Raw genomic sequence first — 24,628 nt, 5'->3', positions numbered from 1 at the left:
CAGTGAGCCATTGGCCTGGTAGGTTTAGCCAAATGCACTTGTTCTGAATGTGAAATGGACTGGGGAGGGAATATTCCTGCTTCCCTTCCTCTACGTAGGAGTCAAGTTGGGAGAGGGAAGTGATAGAAGCACCTGACAACCAGAGGAACCCGTATTGTATCCTAGTTCCCCATGTGGCATGTGGAAATCACAGATAATCCATCTAAGGTATGCTGCTGGATCACCTTGGCCTACACCTGCTTAGGAATTTGGCTCCTTTGGGAAAACCCGGATGCTGCAGGAAGGAAGAGGAGGGCTGGTGTGAGTCAGGATGAAAGCTCTGCCATTTTCCGATGAAGTATAAAGCCTACTTTGTCCTCACTGAGGAAAATGGTCAAGCTCTTTAGCTGAAAACCAGTGGGTTGTGTGTGCGCGCGCATGTGTGTGTGTGTGCGCGCACACAGACACACACACACCCTTCAGTTCTGGGAGACAGGGAGGCATCTAGACAGCATTGACATGACAGTTTATTCCATTTCCGCGACATGTTGCGATTTCCACACTATATTTGAGCTTGTACACAATGTAAAAGGCTCTTCCACAACTATCGTGGAATATGATGGAACCGTTGTGGAGTATAGCACAATTTTAGTACTCATTCCCATATTATGTTCTTCATATTACATTTTCTACAGTGGCTCCCCATTTGTGGAATGCTCTCCCTAGGGAGGAGACTCGCCCGACGCCTTCATTATACACCTTTAGGCGCCAGGCAAAAATGTTCCTCTTCAGCCAGGCCTTTGGCTGATTGACATCCAATGCCCTTTAAAAATGTGTTGTGGAAGCGGGGAATATTGGTTAGCTTTTGTTCCTATATTTATTTTGCATTTTGTGTTTTTCATATTGTCATTTTACGTCGTGATCCGCCCAGAGATCTATGGGCGTAGGGCAGTATGCAAATGAATGAATGAATGAATCAATCAATCAATCAATCAATCTGAAAACAGATCCACCCCCCGGGAAGGCAATAACATGCAAATGAATATTAACCTTGCACCAGTATTCCACTAGAGTTCCAAAAGAGGCTTTTGCAATGTGTGAAAGCTCAAATATAATGTGGAACTTAACAGGTAGAGATATTGGGAGTGGAATGTTGAACAATCTCAGGACTGGGCAAGGCATATACGGTAGGTCCCAACACTTTGCAGAAGTTGGCTGTTAGCACCAGTGGACCAAAAGTAGGTGTGCAGCTGGAACCAGGCACGGATCAAGAACTAAAGCAGCAATTCAAATGCAGAATCATTGGCAGAGTTCTCATATGCAAAAAGACAAGACCTACCCTGTTTCTCATATTTTAAGACATACCCATAAAATAAGCCATAGCAGGATTTTTAAGCATTCAAGGAATATAAGCCATACCCCGAAAATAAGACATAGTGATAGGCACAGCAGCAATGCCGGCCGCAGCAGCAGGAGGAGGAAAAAAATAAGACATCCCTTGAAAATAAGCCATAGTGTGTTTTTTTGAGGAAAAAATAAATATAAGACATGTCTTATAATATGAGAAACACGGTAATAACACAGTTTTGTTTTGTTTTGTTTAAACACACACACACCTTGCAATACATTTCCATGTATGTACTGTCCGTCGTCTTCTTTCGCAATCACTCATAGCTGAGTAAGATTGTCTTCCATGAACATGGTATTAACAGTCAGTTGGTAAGTGACTGTGGAGGCCAATTCTGGATCCACACGTCCTTCCACAATGGGGACATAGGTTTCCAGGTGGGAGTTGATCACGGTGAGGGTTTGCCAAATGTGCCTTCCTCTTAGCATGTCCCTCTGGGACAGAAACTCACAATGGAGAATTTCATAGAGTTCCGATTTTAACTCTAGAGCGCCATCTGGTGTGACAACGCATTTATAATGTTTTATTTTTACTAATGTAGCTGAGTCCCTGGTATGTTGTCATGGAATGGATCGTTGACATCAGTGTGTAACGCTGGAAAATGTTGATCACTATCTTTCCACAAGAGGGACGTGGGTGGTGCTGTGGGTTAAACCACTGAGCCTAAGGCCTGCCGATCAGAAGGTCGGCGGTTCGAATCCCCACGACGGGGTGAGCTCCCGTTGCTCGATCCCTGCTCCTGCCAACCTAGCAGTTTGAAAGCACATCAAAGTGCAAGTAGATAAATAGGTACTGCTACAGCAGGAAGGTAAACGGCGTTTCCGTGTGGTGCTCTGGTTTGCCAGAAGCGGCTTTGTCATGCTGGCCACATGACCTGGAAGCTGTACGCCGGTTCCCTCGGCCAGTAACGCGAGATGAGCGCCGCAACCCAAGAGTCGGTCATGACTGGACCTAGTGGTCAGGGGTACCTTTACCTTTTTATCTTTCCACAAGGGCCGACATTGATGCCGAAATCCAGCATCACCTGAGCTCTGCAAGTGCAGCTTTCTCCCAATTGAAGTGCAGAGTGTTTGAGGACTGGGATATTTGCAGGGAAACCAAAATGCTTCTTTACAATGCTAATGTACTACCAACCTTACTATATGCTTGTGAAACATGGACCACTTATAAATGCCATCTCCAACTCCTTGAAAGATTCCTTCAATGGTGCCTTTGGAAGACAGGTGAACTAATGCCAGTGTACTGGAAGAAACAAAGATCACCGGTGTGGAAGCAATGATTCTTCAACATTAACTTTGTGGGACTGGTCATATTGTTCAGATGCCTGATGATCGTCTTCCAAAGCAACTACTCTATTCCAAACTTTAAAATGCAAAGCGTAATGCTGGTGGTCAACATAAGATGTTTAAAGACTCTCTCAAGGAAAATCTTTTTTAAAAGTACCGGTAGTATAAATACTGATAACTGGGAAACACTGGCCTGCGAGCAGTCCTGTTGGAGAACAGCCTTTACCAAAGGTGTCATGGGCTTTGAAGACATGCAAACTCAGAACGCAAGGGAGAAACGTGCTAAGAGGAAGGCATGTTTGGCAAACCCTCACTGTGATCAACTTCTGCCTGGAAACCTAGGTCCCCACTGTGGAATGATGTGTGGATTCAGAATTGGCCTTCACAGTCATGTATGGACACACCGTTAAGACCGTGTTCATGGAAGACAATCTTACTCGGCTACAAGTGATCACCAAATAAGAAGAAGGAGAAGATGTTGTCTAATTCATGGAATGGATCATTGACATCAATGGACTTGAGTAACTTGATTTCAGTTGGTCTATTCTGGGTAGGACTTAACTGGACGCAAACAATTATTGCTAAATTTGCATCTATGCATATAAATCAGCATATGCAACTCCTTTCCTTGCTCACTTTGGCAATACATAAGTGGCCACCCTAGACAAACAGATGTCAGTCCAAATTCTTCACTGTGCAAGAATCCAGTTCCCAAGCCCTTTTCCTGATGCGCGATGTCCAAGTGTGATCTGGAAATAGCTACCTGGCTCTTTCCTTGGCCAGTCATGGAGCAGAATGACAGACAAGTGGGTGTAAAGGCACTTATAAGAGCCGTGTGTCAGTGTGGAAACAGGAAGTTTGTGATGTGCAGTTTTAAAAATAGCCATTCTGAAGAACTGGAAGAAATTAATAGCAGGTTTTGGAAACCATCATTCAATGCCTTAACACTCCTCTTGGTGTTTCTGAGAACTCTGGGGTTTTTTTCTACTCATATGCAAATTTAATCAGTTAATCAGTTAATCATCTTGAAACTCAGTTAATCTGATGGTAGCCTTAATACAGTGTTATGTGCACTTCATTTCTCCAATATTTCAGGGGTGCGGTGCTTACACAGGTTTGATTTCCTTTGGAAGGAGGTCACTGGAGGCTTCCTGGTGTTTGGCGATGTTTGCATGTATTTACAAATATACAGGTTGAATATAGGTGGAGGCACACAGCTTAAAGACTGCAATACATCTTCCCCAATCCAACATGTTGCCCAGATGTTGCTTTCTGGCCCAACTGGTGGAGGTTAATGGGAGGTAGCCTCTGCCATCAACATCTGGAAGGCCACAGTTTCCATACAGCAGTGGTTCCCAACAGGTGGTCCGCGGACCCCCAGGGGTCCGCGAGCTATGCCAGAGGGGTCCGCAAGATGCTATTAGAATAAAAAAAATATTAAATATATTTCGTATGATAACAGATTTTTTGTTTTGGCCGCTTCCTGCATGAGCAGAGTCTAGCGCAAAACTAGAATTAGATAGAGGCAGTAGTTCTGCTGTATGCCGTTAGGTGGCGCTTTACAAACACTACTGTTTTGCAAAGAGGCAGCGCGCGCATTCTACTAACGCTCACCTCCCCAAGATGCTTTGCGCGCGTTGGCTTCATTTGTGCGCTACTGCGCAGGTACCCTGTCTTCTCCATTCCCCTCCCTCCTCCCTGGCGCGCGCTGCCTCTTTGCAAAACAGTACTGTTTGTAAACAAAGCGTTGTTTTTCGCGGAAGCTACAGTTTGCGTAGTTAAAAATGGACCGTTGGTTAAAAAGTGGTTCATCTCATTAAGAACTGAAAATTAAAACTAACTGTATACTGATGGAGTACTCTGTTGTAACTGTAAAAAACGTATAAATATAAAATATAAGAAGACTCTTAATTTGGCTCTCACTTTTTAATTTTAGGATTAGGAATTAATGGGGGTCCTTGTCACAATAGCGGCTCGATGAGGGGTCCTCGAGAAAATTTTGTTGGGAACCCCTGCCATACAGTATAGTATGATTGCATCTTGTGAGGGGGGGGGTATATTCCAGGGGTGGTGCATATACGGAAAAAGTGTATACTCGAATCTGGAAGTGCCCTTGCCCGGGCATCCTTACCTTCTGGCACGCTGCTCTCGCAAGCTCTTGCAGGGCTGTCCGAGTTTATGCATGATCTCCTGAGAGCATCCTAGAGCCTGGTAAGCAAGGTGGTCAACAGGGTGGAGAGCTTGAAAGCTTTTTCCTCTTAAAAGCGCAAAAAGAGCTTTTAGGTTCTCTGCAGTTAACTTGCACAATTCCAGCCGGCTGGCATCCAACTGCACAAGATTGAAAGTTGGGTGATCATACGATGTGATCACACTGCAGCGATTCAAACAGAGCTTTGAGACAAAAGGAAAGGATCTGCAAGCAAAAAAGACAGGATAGGGACCATATGACCGCAGAAGTGGCAATCCTGGGTTTCAGAAGATGATTGGGTGGCTGATGGAGCAGAGAGAATGAGGGGGAGGAGAGGAGATAAGGAAGAGCAAGGAATGAAGGTGCTTAAAGATAGTGTGTTTGAGATAACTTGCGGTTGAAAATTAAAAGAAAAGAGTGGCAAACGTGTACTGAGAAGCATTTGCTTCCCTGTTCTGTCTCCTTTATCTTTATCTTTGTACACACAGGAACTCTCCAGAGGGACAGAATATTTAAGAACTTCACCCGGAAGCGCCAGCGGGCTATGCGGCGTCGAGTCCACCAAGTCAACGGGCACAAGTTTATGGCTACCTACTTGCGGCAACCCACGTACTGCTCGCACTGCCGGGAGTTTATCTGGTGAGAGTCTTCCCATTGTCTCTTGCTAATCCCTTGCTTGCCTCTATCGGAGTGAAGAGGAGCAAGACACATGAATCCATTGGTCTTTAAACTGCTAAGAGGGGCCTCTGCCTGATGCAGTGACTCCTATGTGTATCTGAAGAAGTGTGCATGCACACGAAAGCTCATACCAATGACAAACTTAGTTGGTCTCTAAGGTGCTACTGGAAGGATTTTTTTTTATTTTGTTTCAACTACGGCAGACCAACACTCCCATGGGGGAGTCAGCTTTGAGCCGAGAGAGTATAAAAATAGCAAGCCTTCTTTAAATGTATGGGTTTGGGTTTTTTTACATACACGAGAGAAGCCTATGAACCTGCTATGTCTGTTGTTATGGAAATCACTGGGGGGGGCACATCTTTATTATAAATATTATGCATAAATTTATCCTTTCGACTTGACAGCTCAGGGAAGTTACCTAGCTTTAAAAATCATATAAAATCAACTCCAGTTTTCCCCATTCCAACACTATTTTGCCCTTGAAAAGGGACTCCAGGAAGTGCCCAGAGGCACTTTGCTGAGCTGATTTTTGGCCTTACCGTGCTGGAGGAGACTCTTGAGAGTCCCATGGACTGCAAGAAGATCAAACCTATCCATTCTTAAGGAAATCAGCCCTGAGTGCTCCCTGGAAGGTCAGATCGTGAAGCTGAGGCTCCAATACTTTGGCCACCTCATGAGAAGAGAAGAATCCTTGGAAAAGACCCTGATGTTGGGAAAGATGGAGGGCACTAGGAGAAGGGGACGACAGAGGACGAGATGGTTGGACAGTGTTCTCGAAGCTACGAACATGAGTTTGACCAAACTGCGGGAGGCAGTGCAAGACAGGAGTGCCTGGCGTGCTATGGTCCATGGGGTCACGAAGAGTCGGACACGACTAAACAACTAAACAACAAATCCCATAATCAGACCCACCCAGGTGACAGACGGTGCAAAGCCAGGACCTTATTGTTCTTTTTCTGTGGATACTCAAGAAGTTCCTCCCAGTACTTATCACACATTTACTTTTGCCCTAACCCTTATGTTAATTTTGTTTACCAGTATGTTAATATTGTATGTACCTCTCCTTTTCTGACGTTTAGCTATGTAACTAAATGTAGGAATGACGCTTTTGAAATGCCTTATGGGATTCAGGTGGGAAGTTTTAAAAGTTCTTGTAACCCTGTTCTCAGTGTTCAGTCTTGGCTTGAACCTATTGTACAATAAACCTTGTTGCGGTTCGAGGACCCGCCCCCCACGATAAATAAAGACACAGTGACACATGGTATTAGAGTTAGTTGGAAGAATAAGGCCACAACTTTATTGGTTAAAGCAAGTGAGAGGTATTGGCTTAGGCATTGGACTCGCTAGCAAGCGTGACTCCACCCTGCTCAGCGGGGGGTCATATCAGGTTAACACCCCAAGGAAGGAGCCTGTTGATGCAAATACAACTGAAAGCTCACCCTGGTGCCACCGGGGGTCGTGCCATGGCCCTAGCCCCCAGCAGGGCGTAGGACGGGATCCACGACTGCCGGATCCCTTAAGGGGATACCCCTATAAAAGGAGGGTTGGATGATGGCCACAACCAGTCCTCGAACACACCAGACAACTCCATATTCCAATGCCTACTGCCAAATACTGAAGAAGTTGTGACGAATTGCTATGAGGCAGGCGAAAAAACCAAGAGGCCGGTGCCAATTAGCCAATTGGATAAAAAACTCCTACCAGGCCCCTTGGGCAACCAAGGCGGCCAACCGAAGTCCATAGCAAGGTCAAAGAGAACACCTTAAGGGGAAACCTAAAGGGAGGGTGGGCGGGAGATCCGATGAGGTGCAGCTGGGCGAAAAGGGGCGATCTGGAGTCTGCCGCGCTCTTTTAAAACCCCGGTAGCCCCGCCCCCAGCTGGCCCTATTGGCCAGCCCAGAGCGCGGCAGGTAAAGGTGGAGCAGGGGGCCGGACACGCCCCCTGCTCGCAGCGTAGAGCGGGATCCTATTTTGCTCCATGTGGTGGCTGGACTCCTTCCTTTTCATTCCGCAGTGGACCGCGGGCTCATGCCCAACAAGCTGGGTGGCAGAGCAGCCTCGCACCCAGATTTTTCCGTAACACTGTCCAGGGGACAGGGAAGCAAAAAGGATTAGCCGTGATTGCATCAGTCTGCTCTGACTCTGCTCAAGGAGAGGTTGTTTTCACATTTGCATTGTAAACTCTGTCATTGCTGCTTTTCCAGCCACTGTGTTGTTGTGTACAAACATGACCTGATTCTGGCTCTTTTATCTGATCCTGAGTCATGCGTTTTCTCTGTTTTGTCTCCAACAGGGGAGTATTTGGGAAGCAAGGATACCAGTGCCAAGGTACCGTGGCTCGTCTCTCTCTCTCGCCGAAATGCACTTGCCACAAATATTTTCTATTGCCGCACAGACCCTGTTAAAATGAATGGGAGATATACGCAAGGCTGGTTCTCGGTGAATCGGGCCCATGTTGACATTGAGGCTGAGGTTATGCACCTCTCTGGGTGTGCTGGTAGCCAACATTAGTCATACCAGCTAAGGCCATTTTGATTTGAAAGGGTCCTTTCGGAGTCCATATGACGCAGGTGGATATCGCCAAATAATTTCTCTGCCTCTCTGTTGATATAAAATTTAAAAAAATGTCCAGTAGCACCTTAGAGACCAACTAAGTTTGTTCTGGGTATAATAATAATAATATATTATTTGTACCCCACCCATCTGGCTGGGTCTCCCCAGCCACTCTGGGCGGCTTCCAGCAAAGATTAAAATACAATAAAATGTCACAAATTAAAAACTTCCCTAAACAGGGCTGCCTTCAGATGTTTTCTAAATGTCAGGTAGTTGTTTATCTCTCTGACCTCTGATGGGAGGGCATTCCACAGGGCGGGCGCCACTACCAAGAAGGCCCTCTGCCTGGTTCCCTGTAGCTTTGCTTCTCGCAGTGAGGGAACCGCCAGAAGGCCCTCGGCGCTGGACCTCAGTGTCCGGGCAGAACGATGGAGGTGAAGACGCTCCTTCAGATATACTGGACCGATACAGTGGTACCTCGGGCTAAGAACTTAATTCGTTCTGCAGGTCCATTCTTAACCTGAAACTGTTCTTAACCTGAAGTACTACTTTGGCTAATGGGGCCTCCTGCTGCTGCTGCACCGCCAGAGCACGATTTCTGTTCTCATCCTGAAGCAAAGTTCTTAACCCGAGGTACTATTTCTGGGTTAGCGGGGTCTGGAACCTGAAGCGTCTGTAACCTGAGGCGTCTGTAACCCGAGGTCCCGCTGTACCTTGCATGCACACCAAAGCTTATACCCAGAACAAACTTAGTTGGTCTCTAAGATGCTACTGGACAATTTTTTAAATTTTATTTCGGCTGCGTCAGACCAACACAGCTACCTACCTAAATCTAGAATCTCTGTTGATAGTTATATTGGTTGCAATTGATGGTCAGTCTATTCTGGAGTAGTCCCGTCTGTCACTTCTTCTCACCTCTATGTGGTGGACAATGAGCCTATGGAACTCCTTGCCACAAGATGTAGTTAGTGGCAACTTAGAGGGTCTTTTGGGGGGAGAGCAGGGGAGGGATTAGACAAACTGATGGAACATAGACCTGTCATCAGCTATGAATGTTGCAATTGCCTTGATGTTTGTATCCTACCCCTGCCCCTGTAGTTAACAGGCAGCTTGGGGGGTTTCATAGAATCTTAGAATTGTAGAGTTGGGATGGACCATGAGGGTCATCTAGTTCAGTGTTTCCCAACCAGTGTGCCTCCAGATGTTTTGGGACTACAACTCCCATCATTCCTGACCACTGGTCTTGCTAGCTAGGGATGATGGGAGTTGTAGTCCCACAACATCTGGAGGCACAAGGTTGGGAAACACTGATCTAGTTCAATCTCGTGCAACGCAGGAATCTTTTACCCAACGTGGGGCTCAAACCCACAACCCTGAGATTGTGGTAGAGCAGTCTAATGCTCTACCAACTGAGCTAGGGTGCTGTTAGGGGATCTGCACAGGGGCAAATGGTTAAGACTACCCCTTCCTCCTGTGCTTTGACTCCAGTCCAGCACCTACCCACCACCTCCACAGCTCCTTTGAGAACAGGATAAAAATGTTGGTGCTTCCCTTTTCCAGGGCAACTAGTAGATGTCGACCCTGATTTGTGTAATACAGACCATTACCTGCAATGGGCTTCCAAGTGATTCTTGTCGATCTCATCTTCCTGTTCTCTTTCAACCCATTTCCCCCCCACGCCTGCGTCTGTTTTCCAGTTTGCACGTGTGTCGTGCACAAGCGCTGCCACCACCTCATTGTCACGGCTTGCACGTGCCAGAACAATAGTCACAAGGTGAACACAAAGGTAAAGGTAAACAGTTGCACATTGGGGGTTCTGTAGCTTATTGCAATGTAGTTTATTCACCTCTCTATCCCTGTTTAGGGAGGCTTTTAATGTTTAATAGATTATTGTATTTTATTTTTCTGTTGGAAACTGCCCAGAGTGGCTGGGGAAGCCCAGCCAGATGGGCGGGGTATAAATAATATATTATTATTATTATTATTATTATTATTATTATTATTATTATTATTGGGGGACCCAGGTGGCGCTGTGGTTAAACCACAGAGCCTAGGGCCTGCTGACCAGAAGGTCGGCGGTTCGAATCCCTGTGACGGGGTGAGCTCCCGTTGCTCGGTCCCAGCTCCTGCCAACCTAGCAGTTCGAAAGCACATCAAAGTGCAAGTAGGTAAATAGGGACCGCTACAGTGGGAAGGTAAACGGCGTTTCCATGTGCTGCTCTGGTTTGCCAGAAGCGGTTTTGTCATGCTGGCCACATGACCTGGAAGCTATACGCCGGCTCCCTCGGCCAATAATGCGAGATGAGCGCGCAACCCCAGAGTCGGTCACGACTGGACCTAATGGTCAGGGGTCCCTTTACCTTTACCTTTATTATTATTATTATTATTATTATTATTATTATTATTATTATTATTATTTCGCCTGTTTCTATATAGCAACACACTTTGTTCAATGCATTTTCGGGCTGTGGGTTTGCATGTGTACTTGGTGCCAGGATCTGTTGGTTTTGTGTGATAAAAGAGGAATGGGTGTACCCTGCGGGGATGGAGCAACTTCATCCTATGTTCCTATTCCACATCCACCTTTGTCCTGAAGCCCACCAACACAACCCCCTGAGGTCCATTCACTTCAATGGGCTTAATCCTCTGACTTAGGCAAAGTCTGACCCTTGGCCTATCGAGCAGAATTGCCCACAAAATTGTCCAGCAGTGACTTTCCAGGGTTTCAGGCAGAAGATATACCTGGTCCTTCCTGGAGATGCCAGGGATTTAACCTGGATACCTTCTGCAAGCAAAGCAGATGCTCTCCACGAGTGATGGCTCTCCCCACATTTGCGAAGTAGTTTGCCCTTGAGCGGCTGGTTTTATTTGCTAGTGTATATGGGAGAACAGACCGGCTTCAATCCTTTACCCTTGTCCCAGTTGCAATGGCGATTTGCAGTGGAAAGAAATCTCCTTCGTACCAGCTCATGGCGGATGCCGCATCTTGTTTGTCCCCCAGTTCCTTTCCCTACCCGTGAAATGGGCGTAATAGTTGTCCGCATCACAGGGTTGGAATTAAGACTTTAAAGACAGCCAATCTATAAAAAATAAAGGATGAAGTTAGAAAAGCATTGCATTGTTTCTGAAAGGCAATGGAAGTTGTAGTCCTCCATTGGCTATTAATGGTATTATTATTTTTTGCTGGGAGGGAGAGGAGGATATTCTTGTGTGTATTTTTACTTGATTTCCCATCTCCCCAACTAACCAGCCTTTCCTCTATTGCTGCTACCTCCTCAGATTTCTGAGCAGAGATTTGGAATCAACATCCCTCACAAATTCCGGATCCACAATTACAAAGTGCCCACCTTCTGCGACCACTGTGGGTCTTTGCTTTGGGGCATCATGAGGCAAGGTCTACAGTGCAAAAGTAAGCCAGAATTGATATCACTTTCTCACTTCTTGTTGTTTTTTTTGCAAAAGGCCAACAGCCCCTTCCTCATTTGATGGTTTGCATTTCCTGTTTGCTACGGAAAGCTGTTGAACATTCATTCAAGTTTGTACTTCCCCTCAAACAATGAAAAGTCCCTAGTCAGTGCTCCCTAGGGTTTGGTTTCTTTTGGCACCAGAGAACTACAGTGTCTTTGTAATAATTCTTTTATTTGCAAATATACAAACTGAGCATAAGTGGGAAGGGTTGTGGCTCAGTGGTATAGACCATTTCCAAGTACGGTTGGGAATATCTCCTGCTTGAAACCTTGGAGAGCCGCTGCCAGTCAGTGTAGACCAGGCACCCCCAAACTTCGGCCCTCCAGATGTTTTGGACTACAATTCCCATCATCCCTGACCACTGGTTCTCTTAGCTAGGGATCACGGGAGTTGTAGGCCAAAACATCTGGAGGGCCGCAGTTTGGGGGTGCCTGGTGTAGACAATACTGAGTTAGAGGGACCAATTGGTCTGACCCAGAACTAGGCGGCCTCTTCTGTTCCTATCTAAATCACTCTTCAGAACCACGAGGGCTGGAATCCTATTAAAATTGAGGGAGATGCGATGGTGTCAAGAGCAAGTGGACAGTAAATCACACTGTGCGAGTTGGAGTTAACTCTTTATTAGCCAAAACACAATACCCAGAGACTTGGCTGAGTGTCAGGCCTAATGAGCACAGCAACTCATCCCTGGGAGGTCTTGCCCCATGGATCAATTGCTGAGACTGAAAGTCCCTGCCTCCCCACAGCCGTCTAAGTCCCTGCCTCTCCAGGGTTCTTCCCAAGCAATGGTAGACTGCACTTGCAGACACCCGTGACTCTTCCCCAGCCAGACTCATCTCTGCCTCTTGGCCTCCTTCCTCTCCTGCTTCAGCTTCTGCTTCTGCTTCTGACCCCGGACTTCTCTCTGCCACAGACTCTCCCCGCTCACGAAGCCTTGTTGCCTCCCCAGCTTCCAACACTTCCTTCTCCCCGTCTTCTCCTTCTTCTCCCTCTGACCACTCACCATCCCACCACCAATCCCTGGGCTCTGGGCCTTCTTCTCTTGGAGGTTCCCCAGCTGGTTCCTCCTAGCATTCCTCTGCATCCAACCAGTCCATGACGCGTAGCTCAGTAGCAGGGCATCTGCTTTGCATGCAGAAAGTTCCAGGTTCAATTCCTGGCATCTCCCAATAGGACTAGGATTGTCAGCTATCTGAAACCCTGGAGAGATGTTGCCAGGTCAATGTTGGCCATATTGAAGTAGACAGTCGCAGACCAATAGTCTGGCTCAGAATAAGGCAGTTTCCTCTGTTCCTATGAAACATCATCTTTCAGTATGGGGAACCAGAAGAAAACCTTATAGTAGGGTCGTTGTTTTTTAAATGCATCGGCCAGGAGTAAGCACCTGCACTGGAACAAATGAGACCCCCATACTTGTCCTTTATAAGGTGGGGCTCGTGTCTCTTGTCTGAAACCTGGAGAGCTAGTCACAGCCAACAGCGCTGAGTTAGCTGGGCCGATATTCCGATTCCAGATAAGGCAACTTCCTATATGTTCTCCAGGTGGTTTGCTCTCTCTCTCAACTCACATTCTATACAAGATCTCAAAGTAGCTGTTTTATTACAGAAAAATTTCAGAAACAGACTGGAAAGAGAAGTTGCTGAATTGCAACTCATTACCAAGCTTAAAACCATGGAGAGACCTGGTCTGAATAGAGACATTGGATTCTTATCTCATTATACATGATCAAGCTTTCTTTAGCACCTCAGCTTTTTCCTGCAAGACCAATTGCAGTCATTAACAGTCGTTAACAATCACCAACAGGTTTACCACTCCTATCAGCCCATCACCCATTCCCATCACCCCCCCACCCTCTGACTATACATAAGGGTCTGGTGACTTCTGTTTCAGTGTATCATAGCTGCCAAGTTTTCCCTTTTCTCACGAGGAAGCCTATTCAGCATAAGGGAAAATCCCTTAAAAAAAGGGATAACTTGGCAGCTATGCAGTGTATCTGAAGAAGTGTGCATGCACACGAAAGCCCATACCTATGACAAACTTAGTTGGTCTCTAAGGTGCTACTGGAAGGATTTTTTATTTTTATTTTGACTGCGTCAGACCAACATGGCTACCTACCTGTCTCTCAACTCACCTCAGTTTGAAATTGGGTAAGAGACAGACAGACAGGCAAATTCAGGTTCTCATAACTGGCTGACAATGAGAAGTCTTCAACCAGGCCTTTGGCTGATTAACATCCTATATCCTTCGAAATGTGCTTTTTTGTGGGGTCTTGGTTTGTTTTGTTCTTGTTTTTATTATGTATTTTATGTTTTTATCTTGTATTTTTACGCTGTGAACTGCCCTGAGATCTTCGGATGAAGGGAGATACAGTGGTGCCTCGCTTAACGAACGAAATTTTCGCTTAAAGAAAGGATTTTTCTAGCGGAGGTTGCCTCACTAGACGAATTCGTTTTATGAAAAATTCATCTAGCGAATCGCAGTTTCCCATAGGAATGCATTGAAATTCAATTAATGTGTTCCTATGGGCAAAAATTTTTTTAAAAAAAATTCAATGCATTCCTATGGGATTCGCTAGACAAATTTTTCGTTATAAGAATAGACCCGTGGAACGAATTAAATTCGTCTAGCGAGGCACCACTGTGTATACGAATTTTAAAAATCACATAACATAAACAGCTGGGCAGAGGTGCCTGAGGCAGATGCCATTGCCCTTCTGCCCTTCTAATTCAGGTACAGTGGTACCTCAACTTACGAACGATTCGACAACCGAATTTTTCGACTTACGAATGGGGGTAATGGCTGCGTGCTTACGAATGTCTCGACATCCAGAAAAAAAACCGTGACGGTTTTAGACAGGGATTTTTCGACTTGTGAATTTTTAGATAGGGTTGCTTCGACTTACGAATTTTTCTGTTTTCAATGCATTCCTATGGGAAATCGCGTTTCCAATGGCGTTTTTTGACTTACGAATTTTTCGACTTACGGAGGTGCCTTCGGAACGGATTAAATTCGTAAGTCGAGGCACCACTGTATATGGAAATATTACCTTGTGCATTGCTCAGTTTGATTCTGCCCCTCTCACTCTTTGTCCCCTTTCTTTCTTTGTCCCTCTTTCAGTATGCAAAATGAATGCACATATTCGTTGCGAAGCCAACGTAGCACCGAACTGCGGCGTCAACGCTGCGGAGCTGGCCAAGACGCTGGCGTGTATGGGCTTGCAACCAGGAAACATTTCTCCAAATGGGGTAAGGCTTTGTTTGTCCCTTCTCTCTGGCCCTTCCCTCTTCTCTACGCCAGGAGCTCAAATCGAATCCCGCAGCACAGAGGAGCACACAGGCCAGATGAATAGTCACTCGTTGTGTTGCTTTTTCTAAAGAGCTGTGGCTCTGAAGGTGTCCTTGGGATACAGTTCCCAATAGCCTAAGCCAGGCATAGGCAACCTTGGCTCTTCAGATGCTCTCCAGATGCTCTCCAGATGCTTTGGAACTACAACTCCCATGATCCCTGACCACTGGCCCTGTTAGCTAGGGATCGTGGGAGTTGTAGTTCCAAAACATCTGGAGAGCCAAGGTTGCCTGTGCCTGGCCTAAGCCAGCATGTCAAGGATATTGATCTATTGAACATTAAAAGCCTCCCTAAACAGGGCTGCCTTCAGATGTCTTCTAAAAATCTGGTAGCTGTTTTTCTCTTTCACATCTGATGGGAGGGCGTTCCACAGGGCGGGCGCCACCACCGAGAAGGCCCTCTGCCTGGTTCCCTGCAACTTGGCTTCTCGCAACGAGGGAACCGCCAGAAGGCCCTCGGTACTGGACCTCAGTGTCCGGGCAGAGCGATGGGAATGGAGACGCTCCTTCAGGTATACTGGACTGAGGCCATTTAGGGCTTTAAAGGTCAGCACCAACAGTTTGAACTGTGCTCGGAAACGTACTGGGAGCCAATGTAGATCTTTCAAGGATGATGGGAGCTAGAGTCCAAAACTCCTTCAAGGCACCAGGTTGGCAGAGGCTGATGGCAACACCTAGGCAGTGTTCAAAACATCTAGTGAAACACAATTGGAATCATGCAACACAATAAATCCCAAGGGAGCAGAAAAGACTATTTATGTACCGTGTTTCTCATAAAATAAGACGCACCTACAAAATAAGACATGGCAGGCTTTTCATGAGTTGATTAAATATAAGACATACCCCAAAAATAAGCTGTAGTGGGGGGGCAGGTCTGGCAAGGAAAGGAAGGCGTTTAAGCGCCTTCGGAAGAGCTGGCAAGAGGCAACAGCATGCTTGCTGGCAGCCTTCTTTTCATGCCACTCGCAGTGGCCGCCTCCGCCACCACCGTGCTTTGGCGCTGGGCACGTGCCCACATCCACCTCCGCAGCTGCTGGGATCACTGTCGCTGTAGCCACGCTCCTGGGCACTCTCGGCGCTTCCCCCGCCGCCGCCTCACTGTGTTTTGCGGGGGCGGGGGCTTCCCGACGATCAGCCGAGAGGTGGGCTGATCGGGCGCCTCTTTGCTGCCGCCGCAGCGCTCAGAACACTCGCCCACGGAGATCACGGGCTTTACCTGCAGCCGCAGCTGCCTCTCACCAGGCTCTTTGCGCTGCGCTGCGCTCCCCGAAGCGGCTCCCATGCAGCCACCTCTTGCCGGACCCTCCGCCGCCGCTTCTCTCACAGCCGCCTCCACGGCTGCTTCCTGCTCTGCCAACATAGCCGTGCTCCTTGGATCACGGTGTTTCTTCTTCTCCTCAGCAGCACACAAATGGGGAGGGCAGCCTTGCCGTTTTTATTTTCTGCTCCCCGGCTCTCCCCGGGTCCCGCGCGGCGCGTGCTGCTGGCTCTCACTGGGTCCCGCTGGGTCGGGGCTCGGCGCAGCGCACTGTTGCTAGCTCCCACTCGAAAAAATAAGACATCCCCCGAAAATAAGCCACCGTGGGGGGTTTTTTGAGGGGGGGAAAAATATAAGACAGTGTCTTATTTTATGAGAAACACAGTATGTGACCACGGCTGTGCGGATGTTATTGGCCCAGAGATGGAAAGAAGATAAAAGTCCATACCAGAGAAGAATGGCAGTTGAAGTTGAAGGACTATGCCGAAATGGCTAAAATGTCTGGAAGAATCAGAAATCAGGAAGACCAAAAATTTAATAAGGAATTTGGGAAAATTTATAACTTATCTTAAAGACCATTGTAAACAGTTTAAATCGTTAGTAGGATTAGAATAACACTTGTAGTTTAACAGTGAATTCTGGACACGATGGAGATGTAAAATATTTGGATCATCATAAAAGATAGATGCAGGAGGAAATGATTAATAATAGGAGCCACAAAGGGGAGGAGGAAAGTCCAAGAGATTCCTTGGAATCTTGTTTTTATGTTGTATGTTGGATATGTGACTGTAAAATTTTAATCTGAAAAACCAAATAAATCTATTTATTTTAAAAAAGAATCAAACAACACAAACACACTTTAAAACGACGCCACACTAAAATATATAATAGCAGGCTTGATAATCCCACTGGAGATCCTTGTTTTTAGAAGTATTTTTTTGGGGGGGGGGAAATATGGGTGCCCCCTTTGCCTGAAGTGGCAGCAAGGTTTTCTTTTGCAGGAGTTAAAAAACAAATGAAGGGGGATTTTTTGGGCCACCTTTTGTGCTAATTTCGACCCTGAAAATTCTAAGAATGTGCCTCCCCCAAATGTCACCAAATACAGTATCTTTGTGAGGGACAAGTGTTTCCACAAAAGTTGAGGGCGGGTATTCAGCCCGCCTCAACCGCAAAGCCTCCAAACAGTCCCCACAGTTGCTGTTAGATTACTCCATCGGACGGAGCAAGTTTCTGTCCCTCATTGTTACAGAGGAAAAAATGCAAACGTCATGTGGGTGTGAATACATCAGCTATGGCACTTCCTTGAAAATAATAATAGTAATAATAATAATAATAATATAAGTGATGGCTTGCTGCCTTCTCTCTCCCCCTCCCAGAAACTGGTTTCCAGGTCAACGCTGAGGCGACAGAAAAAAGAGAGTGGAAAGGATGGCGACGAGGTGGCTGAAGTCTCGGCGAGCAAGCTCAAAATTGAGGATTTGCTGTTCATTAGAGTTCTGGGAAAGGGCAGTTTTGGAAAGGTAAGGGTTCTTCGTTGACACCTGAAGTATGGGCAGAATGTGCTCCTCAGTTGCTTCTGTGCAACTTCCATTTCATTTCCACAGGGTTTGCATGTGGGGGGAAGGAGAATTGGGTTGCACCCAACTTCCCGGCCATTTGGTTCCACCCTTGCTTAGTTACTTATTTAAGGACATTTGCAACCCAGTTAAGATTGAATAAAGATATCTAAATCGTGTACGGAACTCAATATATAAAACAACAACAATTAAAAGCCATTCTTCTTTGCATCACTACTTATTTAATTAACCTATATCTCAGAAGGTCGGCGGTTCGAATCCCTGCGACGGGGTGAGCTCCCGTTGCTTGGTCCCAGCTCCTGCCAACCTAGCAGTTCGAAAGCACGTCAAAATGCCAGTAGATAAATAGGAACCGCTACAGCGGGAAGGTAAACAGTGTTTCCATGTGCTGCTCTGGTTTGCCAGAAGTGGCTTTGTCATGCTGGCCACATGACCTGGAAGCTATACACCGGCTCCCATGGCCAGTAATGCGAGATGAGCGCGCAACCCCAGAGTCGGTCATGACTGGACCTAATGGTCAGGGGTCCCTTTACCTTTACCTTTATTTGCGCCCATATTTAATTATTTTTAAGGTGAGAGAAAAACAGAAGAAATCAGAAGCCCCTGCCCAGCACCAAATGAGCTCAAATTCTAGCATTCTAAAGATTAAAAAATCCCTCTACCCAGTTCCCCCACAGCGTCCATAGTTTTATAAACTCGTGTCTCCTTTCCCTGCAAACTAAAAACATTTCTTTCTGCCCGGTTAGGTGATGCTAGCCAAAACAAAACAGACGGGATTCCTTTATGCCATCAAAGTCCTGAAGAAGGATGTGATTCTGCAAGACGACGATGTGGAATGCACTCTGACGGAAAAACGGATCTTGACCCTGGCCAGGAACCATCCATTCCTAACCCAGCTCTACTGCTGCTTTCAGACACCTGTAAGTGTATTTTGCAACCTCCACAGCAATGTCAGCATTAGGGACGCAGAGGTCCTCCCTTCCTAAATGAGCTCTAAGTCTTCCTTATAAAACAGGCCTGGGGACCATAGAGTTTTCTGGGTATCCGGGAGTTATTCTCAAATAAGCATAGAGAGGATCCCGCTGGGATAGCTCAGTCGGTGGAACATTAGACTCTTAATCTCAGGGTCGTGAGTTCGAATCCCACATTGGGCTAAAGGTGATTCCTGCCTCAAATTTTTTGTGATTCTATCTGCAAAAGGCCGACAGCTCTGGAGATGAATCTGCTTGTGTCTCGATTGCAATACCGTTTCTGACTTTGTAAGGAACGGCTGCGTTTTCCTGAGAGTGAGCACTAGGTGGCAGGCGTCGCAAGTGAGAAATGCATCCCACGCCGGTCACATGGCCCTTAAAAAAAAAAAAAATTCCCAGGAAAGGTTAGCTGAGGAAACGACTCACAACCACAGACCATATTCTTGCCAAAGGACAGGCTTCTGAGTCCCTCGGCATTAACTTTCCTCACAAGCCTTTCAATAAAACGGGATTACTAGTTTTCCCTCGGAGAGACTCAGTTTTTGCTGCATCGTTCCCCACGATGTCTGCCAAGGCTGCCTCCATGCCATACCTTTAAAGCACACAACTTCCCCCACCCCAGGGCCGGCCCACCCATGAGGCAAGGAGAGGTGACTGCCTCAGGCGGCAGGATGCAGAGGGACAGCAAATCCAAGGAATGCAACACTCGCTGCCGCTGTTCCCGATGTAGTTCCTCACTCGCCCCTTCTTCCCTGGCCGGGGGAGGGGGGGATGAGCCGCCATTTTGTGGTTCGCCTCAGGTGCCAAAATGTCTTGGGCCCCAAAAGAGTTCTGGGAGATGCAGTTTGCCACTCACACAGCCACAACCCCCAGCACCCTTAACAAACTACAGTTCCCAGGATTCTTTGGGGTAAGCCATGTGCTTTAAATGTGTGGTGTGTACGCAGCCGTGGTTGTTGCTCACGGTCAGCAAGGCTGTTTTCAAAACTTGCGCTGTTGATTCCTGGGGGGTCTTTGGGCAAGACAACTCATCTGGGCCCCCACCCAAATGAGTCCATATTATAACGTTATAAGTGTGTTATAAAAATGTGACACCAGATGGCGCTGTAGAGCTCAGTGACAAATTCCATATACAGTCGAACCTCCGGTTATGTAACCCTCTGGTTACGTAAACTTTGGGATGCGCACGCGGTAAACGCGGAAGTATTTTACTGAGTTTCGCCCCGCGCACATGCGCAGAAGTGGTCCTCAGGTTACAGAAACCTCAGGATCCGATGGGACCTCCAGAACAGATCCTGTCCGCAACCGGAGGTAGCACTGTATATATTATAGAAGATTTTTTCATAGCGTTATAAAATATCTGTGTAGATCCAGCCCACATCTTACAGCAGGGTCATATCAAGAGGGGCTTGTTCCCCATAGTGTTGCGCCCCTGAAGCCAACACATCTCTCTCAGCTTCCCTTCAGCCAGCCTCGGAGAAACTCCTGGGCTGAATCTAAACACAGGGGTGGTGGAGGAAATAAGTAAGAAATTAGATCATTTTAACAAAAGAAAAAAATCTCTATGAAAAATCGAGTTTTAAAACTTTCTGCTCTCTGGCACCACCTGGTGTTGCAAGTTTAAAGCTCATTCAAATCGCTGTTTCTTTACTAATGTAGCTAAGTCCCTACCTGAAACCCTGGAGAGTCACTGCCAGTCAGTGTAGACAATACTAAGGAAGATGGACCACGTTCCTCTGTTCTTCCTGTTCCTCCTGCAAAGTACTGGCAGCCTGGAGGGAACCTTAGAGTGTCGTGTGAACATTCATTCATTTGTGACTTTCTCCCTCATTGTTTTTTTTAATGAAACACTTTCATGAATGCCAAATTGCAGAGACTGGGGTGGGGATACGGTTTCTTGGGCTGTGCACACACAATGCATTTAAAGTACAAGAATCTTGGGAACTGTAGTTTGTTAAGGATGCTGGAAATGGTAGCTCTGGGAAGGGTAAACTACAGTTCCAAAGAACAGTTTGATTTAAGTGTATGGTTGTATACACAGCCTTGGTTATGTCATGGGAGCTAGCCAATCCGTGCTGTGCACAGCCACTGCTTTGTGCAAATGTGCAGAAGCTCCACTTTGGAAAAGAAAGGTGTGGTTGGGTTGAATGGGGCGAAAGTGCTTCCACAGCGGCTCCCACCACCCTACAAATGTTGTACCCTTCTTCATGCACAAGTTGCAGTGTAGTTGTGACCTTCTTAAGAAGCCCATTGTGGGTAGAAAGGACTGTAATGGAACAGCTGCTGTGTGTGATAAAACTGAGATAAAACTTAGCCATGTGGTGATTTCAAATATCTGCGGTGAATTTTTAGGTGGCTGGACTTGATGCCTAACTTTGGCTCTTTGTGTTTGAACTTGCAGCGGACGGCTCTCTCAGGGTGTGGGAACGCTGATCACATTTGAATTCCCTTCTCATGTGCTCAGGTGCCTACCATGAGATAAAAGATCCTTGCCTGGCTGGCTTTCGTTTTCTTCTGCAAGATAACAAACAAGAGTAGCTCTTTTTAGACTGAGGCAGTGCCAGATTTACGTATAAGCTAAGCAAGCTATAGCTTAGGACGCCACTCTCTTGGGGCCCCCAAAAAAATTTAAAGGCAAAAACCACTGGATGTTCATTTCCAAAATATAAGATAAAAAACAAATAAATTAAAACCTACATACAGCAACAGTGTTTTGTGTTGTGTAGGCTTCAATGATGTAAGTAATGGGCCTGCCTGCTAGCCTGCTCCCTAAAATATCACTGGTTTTAGATACCTATTAGGTCCATAAATTACCATATAGCATGTATTAAATACCAAAAAAGCAACAATTGGTTGTTGAGAAAGGACAGCTGGACATATAAAGGGCCCCATTACCTTCAGTAGCTTAGGACCTCATCAAACCTAAATCCGGCCCTGGACTGAGGGAGGGTCTGAGAGCAGCCCATAGGGGCTTTGCCGATGCTTCTCAAGCATTCAACACTTCCAACACTTCATGATTATTTAAAATGAATTTAATCAAAGCAGCATGTGAAATTTCAGAATGCGTGTGACGTGGTGCCTCAGTGCATTGCCAGAGTTACCAAACGGGCTCCCGTTGAACATGGTGTCTCAATGTCTCCTGTTAGGACCGCCTCTTCTTCGTCATGGAATTTGTGAACGGAGGGGACCTGATGTTTCACATCCAGAAATCCCGGCGGTTCGACGAAGCCCGAGCCCGGTTTTACGCCGCGGAAATAATTTCGGCCCTCATGTTCCTCCACGAAGGAGGCATCATTTACAGGTGAGCAAGAACACCATGCAATATTTTGTTGTTGTTGTTGTTGTTGCTGCTGCTGCTGCTAATTAAATTAAATGAATAAATTACATTTATACCCTGCCCTTCAACCAATGATCACAGGTGTGTTCACAGCATTAAAACACCCCAAAAATGAATAGACATGGGATAGCACAATCAGTAAAGCACAAGACTCTTAATCTCAGGGTCATGGGTTTGAGCCCCACATTGGGCAAAAGATTCCTGCATTGCAGGGGTTTGGACGAGAGGACCCTCGTGGCCCCATCCCAACACCTCCTGCCAGCTTTTTTTCTTGAAGCTATTGTACTACCAACCTTACTGTATGCCTGTGAAACATGGACCACTTATAAACGCCATCTCCAACTCCTCAAAAGATTCCATCAATGGTGTCTCTGAAAAATTTCCCACATCAGTTGGGAAGACAGGCCAATTAATGCCAGTGTGCTGGAAGAAGCAAAGATCACCAGTGTTGAAGCAAGGATTCTTCAACATCAACTTTGTGGGATTGGTCATATTGTTCGGATGCCTGATGATCGTCTTCCAAAGCATCTACTCTATTCTGAACTTCAAAATGGAAGGCAAAATGCTGGTGGTCAACAAAAGAAGTTCAAAGACTGTCTCAAGGCAAATATTTAAAAATGTAGTATAAACACCGACAACTGGGAAACACTGGCCTGCGATTCTCCCCAATTGGAGAACAGCCTTTACCAAAGGTGTCATGGGCTTTGAAGATGCTCAAACTCAGGATGAAAGGGAGAAATGTGGTAAGAGGAAGGCACGCTTGGCAAATCCACACTGTGATCAACTCCTGCCCGGGAACCTATGTCCCCACTGTGGAAGGACGTGTGGATCCAGAATTGGCCTCCACAGTCACTTATGGACTCACTGTTAAGACCGTGTTTATGGAAGACAATCTTACTCGGCTATGAGTGATCGCCAAAGAAGAAGAAGTTGATGGCAGTCCTCAGAGCAGGTGAGCGTCTGGAAAGCAGAAGGGCAGAAGTGGCTCATCCTGACCTGTCATGGCCGGCTATAAATCAACAGAGACAGAAGCAGAGCTCTAAGGAGGTGGTGCTGCGAATTACCCAAGTTCTTAAATACTGACGATGCATTTATCACTCCCATCATACCCAGCTAGACCAAAGAAGGGAGCTACACCAGCACAGTGTTGGGTGGTGCCCATTGCAGCTGGCAGGGCACAAAGCCAACCGGAGGTGGAGCCAGTGGCAGGCAGAGGAAGCTGATTCTGGCTGTGTCCCCATCTTCCTTCTGAGTTTTACAAGTGTGACACAGAGAAGGAAGCAGGCAACCGTGGCCGCCCTCTGGTCTGGTTGCAATTCAGATGATAGGCAGGTTGGGGCTTGTTGAGGGCTGTTGGAGGTTGATGGGGCAGTGCCCCTTCACCCTGTTAGACTAGCCTCCATTCCCCCAGCAGTTGCTGACTCTAGTGCTGCAGCTCAACATTGCATCGGGGGCCACTCATTAGTGGGCAAAGGCCCCACTCATCAGGCTTGTCACAGGCTGGTTGGTGGCTTGGAGCCTGGGGAGCAGTGGTGAGTGGTCAGAGGGAGAAAAGAGAGAAGACTTGGAGGAGGAGTGTCGGAAGATGAAGAGGTAACAGGGCTTAGTGAGATGGGAGAATCGGTGGCAGAGGGAAGTCCAAAATCAGAGGCAGAAGCTGAAGCAGGAGAGGAGGGAGGCCAAGAGGCAGAGACGAGTCCTGCTGATGTCATGGTGTCTTCCCTTTCTGCTGCGACAAGTACCACTCCCCCTGGTCTTGCAGAACCAAAAGAGGCATGAAAAGGGCGGAGGAGAGGTTGGCTTCCTGCAGGCACAGTCTCCAATTGTTTGGGGAAAACCCTGGAGAGGAGGGGACCTTGACAGCTTTTTAAGGCTGACATATTCCTCAGTCTGCATGGGAAACATTGTCAGAATTCAAGGGCACAGCATGTTTGCAAAACTAAACAGGGTCAGGCAGGGTCTCAAATTGGATGGGAGACCAGAGGTTTGATTCCTGCATTGCAGGGGGTTGGACTAGATCAGGGGTCAGCAACCTAAGGCCCATGGGGCACAAGCGGCTAGCCCACGGGGGTTGTTTAACTGGCCCACAAGCCACCCCCAAATTGAGCTGCTTGCTTGGCAAATCCCCGTGCACTGTGCTAAACTTGCGCAGAACGGTGCAGGGACTCGCTTCGGCATCACCAAAAATTGCGCCTGCGCAGACAGAGACGCCGGAAATCGGGGGGGCGCTTATGCGTGCCCACGATCCAGCCCACAGAGGGGGCTTAGCAGCAGTGAACTGGCCCAGGCAAGGTAAGCCTTGCCGACCCCTGGACTAGATGATTCTGTGATCCTAGACAGGCCCAAACATTCAATGAGGTGTGAATCAGGGCTGGCAAGAGGCATGACTCAGGAGGCTGTATGGCCTGCAGAATGTCCCCAGGGTCAGGCAGAGAGGCCTGGAGGGTCATATTTAGTCCCTGGACGAAGGTTCCCCATCCTTGTTCAAGGACAGTGATGTTTTTATAGTATATTTGAGTGAAAAAACAGACACATGAGAGATGTTTGCAGACTGGATGAATGCAACGCACAGAGCCTTAGA

At 47.0% G+C, this 24,628-nt stretch overlaps 1 protein-coding gene across 2 annotated transcripts in view; it reads left to right on the top strand.

Moving 5' to 3' along the window:
- Nucleotides 1–24,628, top strand: part of PRKCH (protein kinase C eta) — a 94,076-nt gene that overhangs the window by 33,046 nt on the left and 36,402 nt on the right. Inside the window, exons 3-10 of one of the 2 annotated variants that reach the window (XM_060271350.2) lie at nt 5,350–5,500; nt 7,833–7,867; nt 9,790–9,878; nt 11,372–11,501; nt 14,678–14,805; nt 17,539–17,682; nt 18,486–18,659; nt 21,857–22,011. In XM_060271350.2, the coding sequence (XP_060127333.2) occupies nt 5,350–5,500; nt 7,833–7,867; nt 9,790–9,878; nt 11,372–11,501; nt 14,678–14,805; nt 17,539–17,682; nt 18,486–18,659; nt 21,857–22,011 (1,006 nt within the window). Of the gene's footprint in view, nt 1–5,349; nt 5,501–7,832; nt 7,868–9,789; nt 9,885–11,371; nt 11,502–14,677; nt 14,806–17,538; nt 17,683–18,485; nt 18,660–21,856; nt 22,012–24,628 lie in introns of both variants that reach the window. The other variant, XM_060271345.2, reaches the window with a different exon arrangement.

Source organism: Zootoca vivipara, chromosome 1 (genome assembly GCF_965207765.1).
Source record: "Zootoca vivipara chromosome 1, rZooViv2.hap1.1, whole genome shotgun sequence".
Taxonomy (NCBI): domain Eukaryota; kingdom Metazoa; phylum Chordata; class Lepidosauria; order Squamata; family Lacertidae; genus Zootoca; species Zootoca vivipara.
Note: the sequence above shows the minus strand (reverse complement) of the source record. Positions and strands in the feature narration are given on the sequence as shown.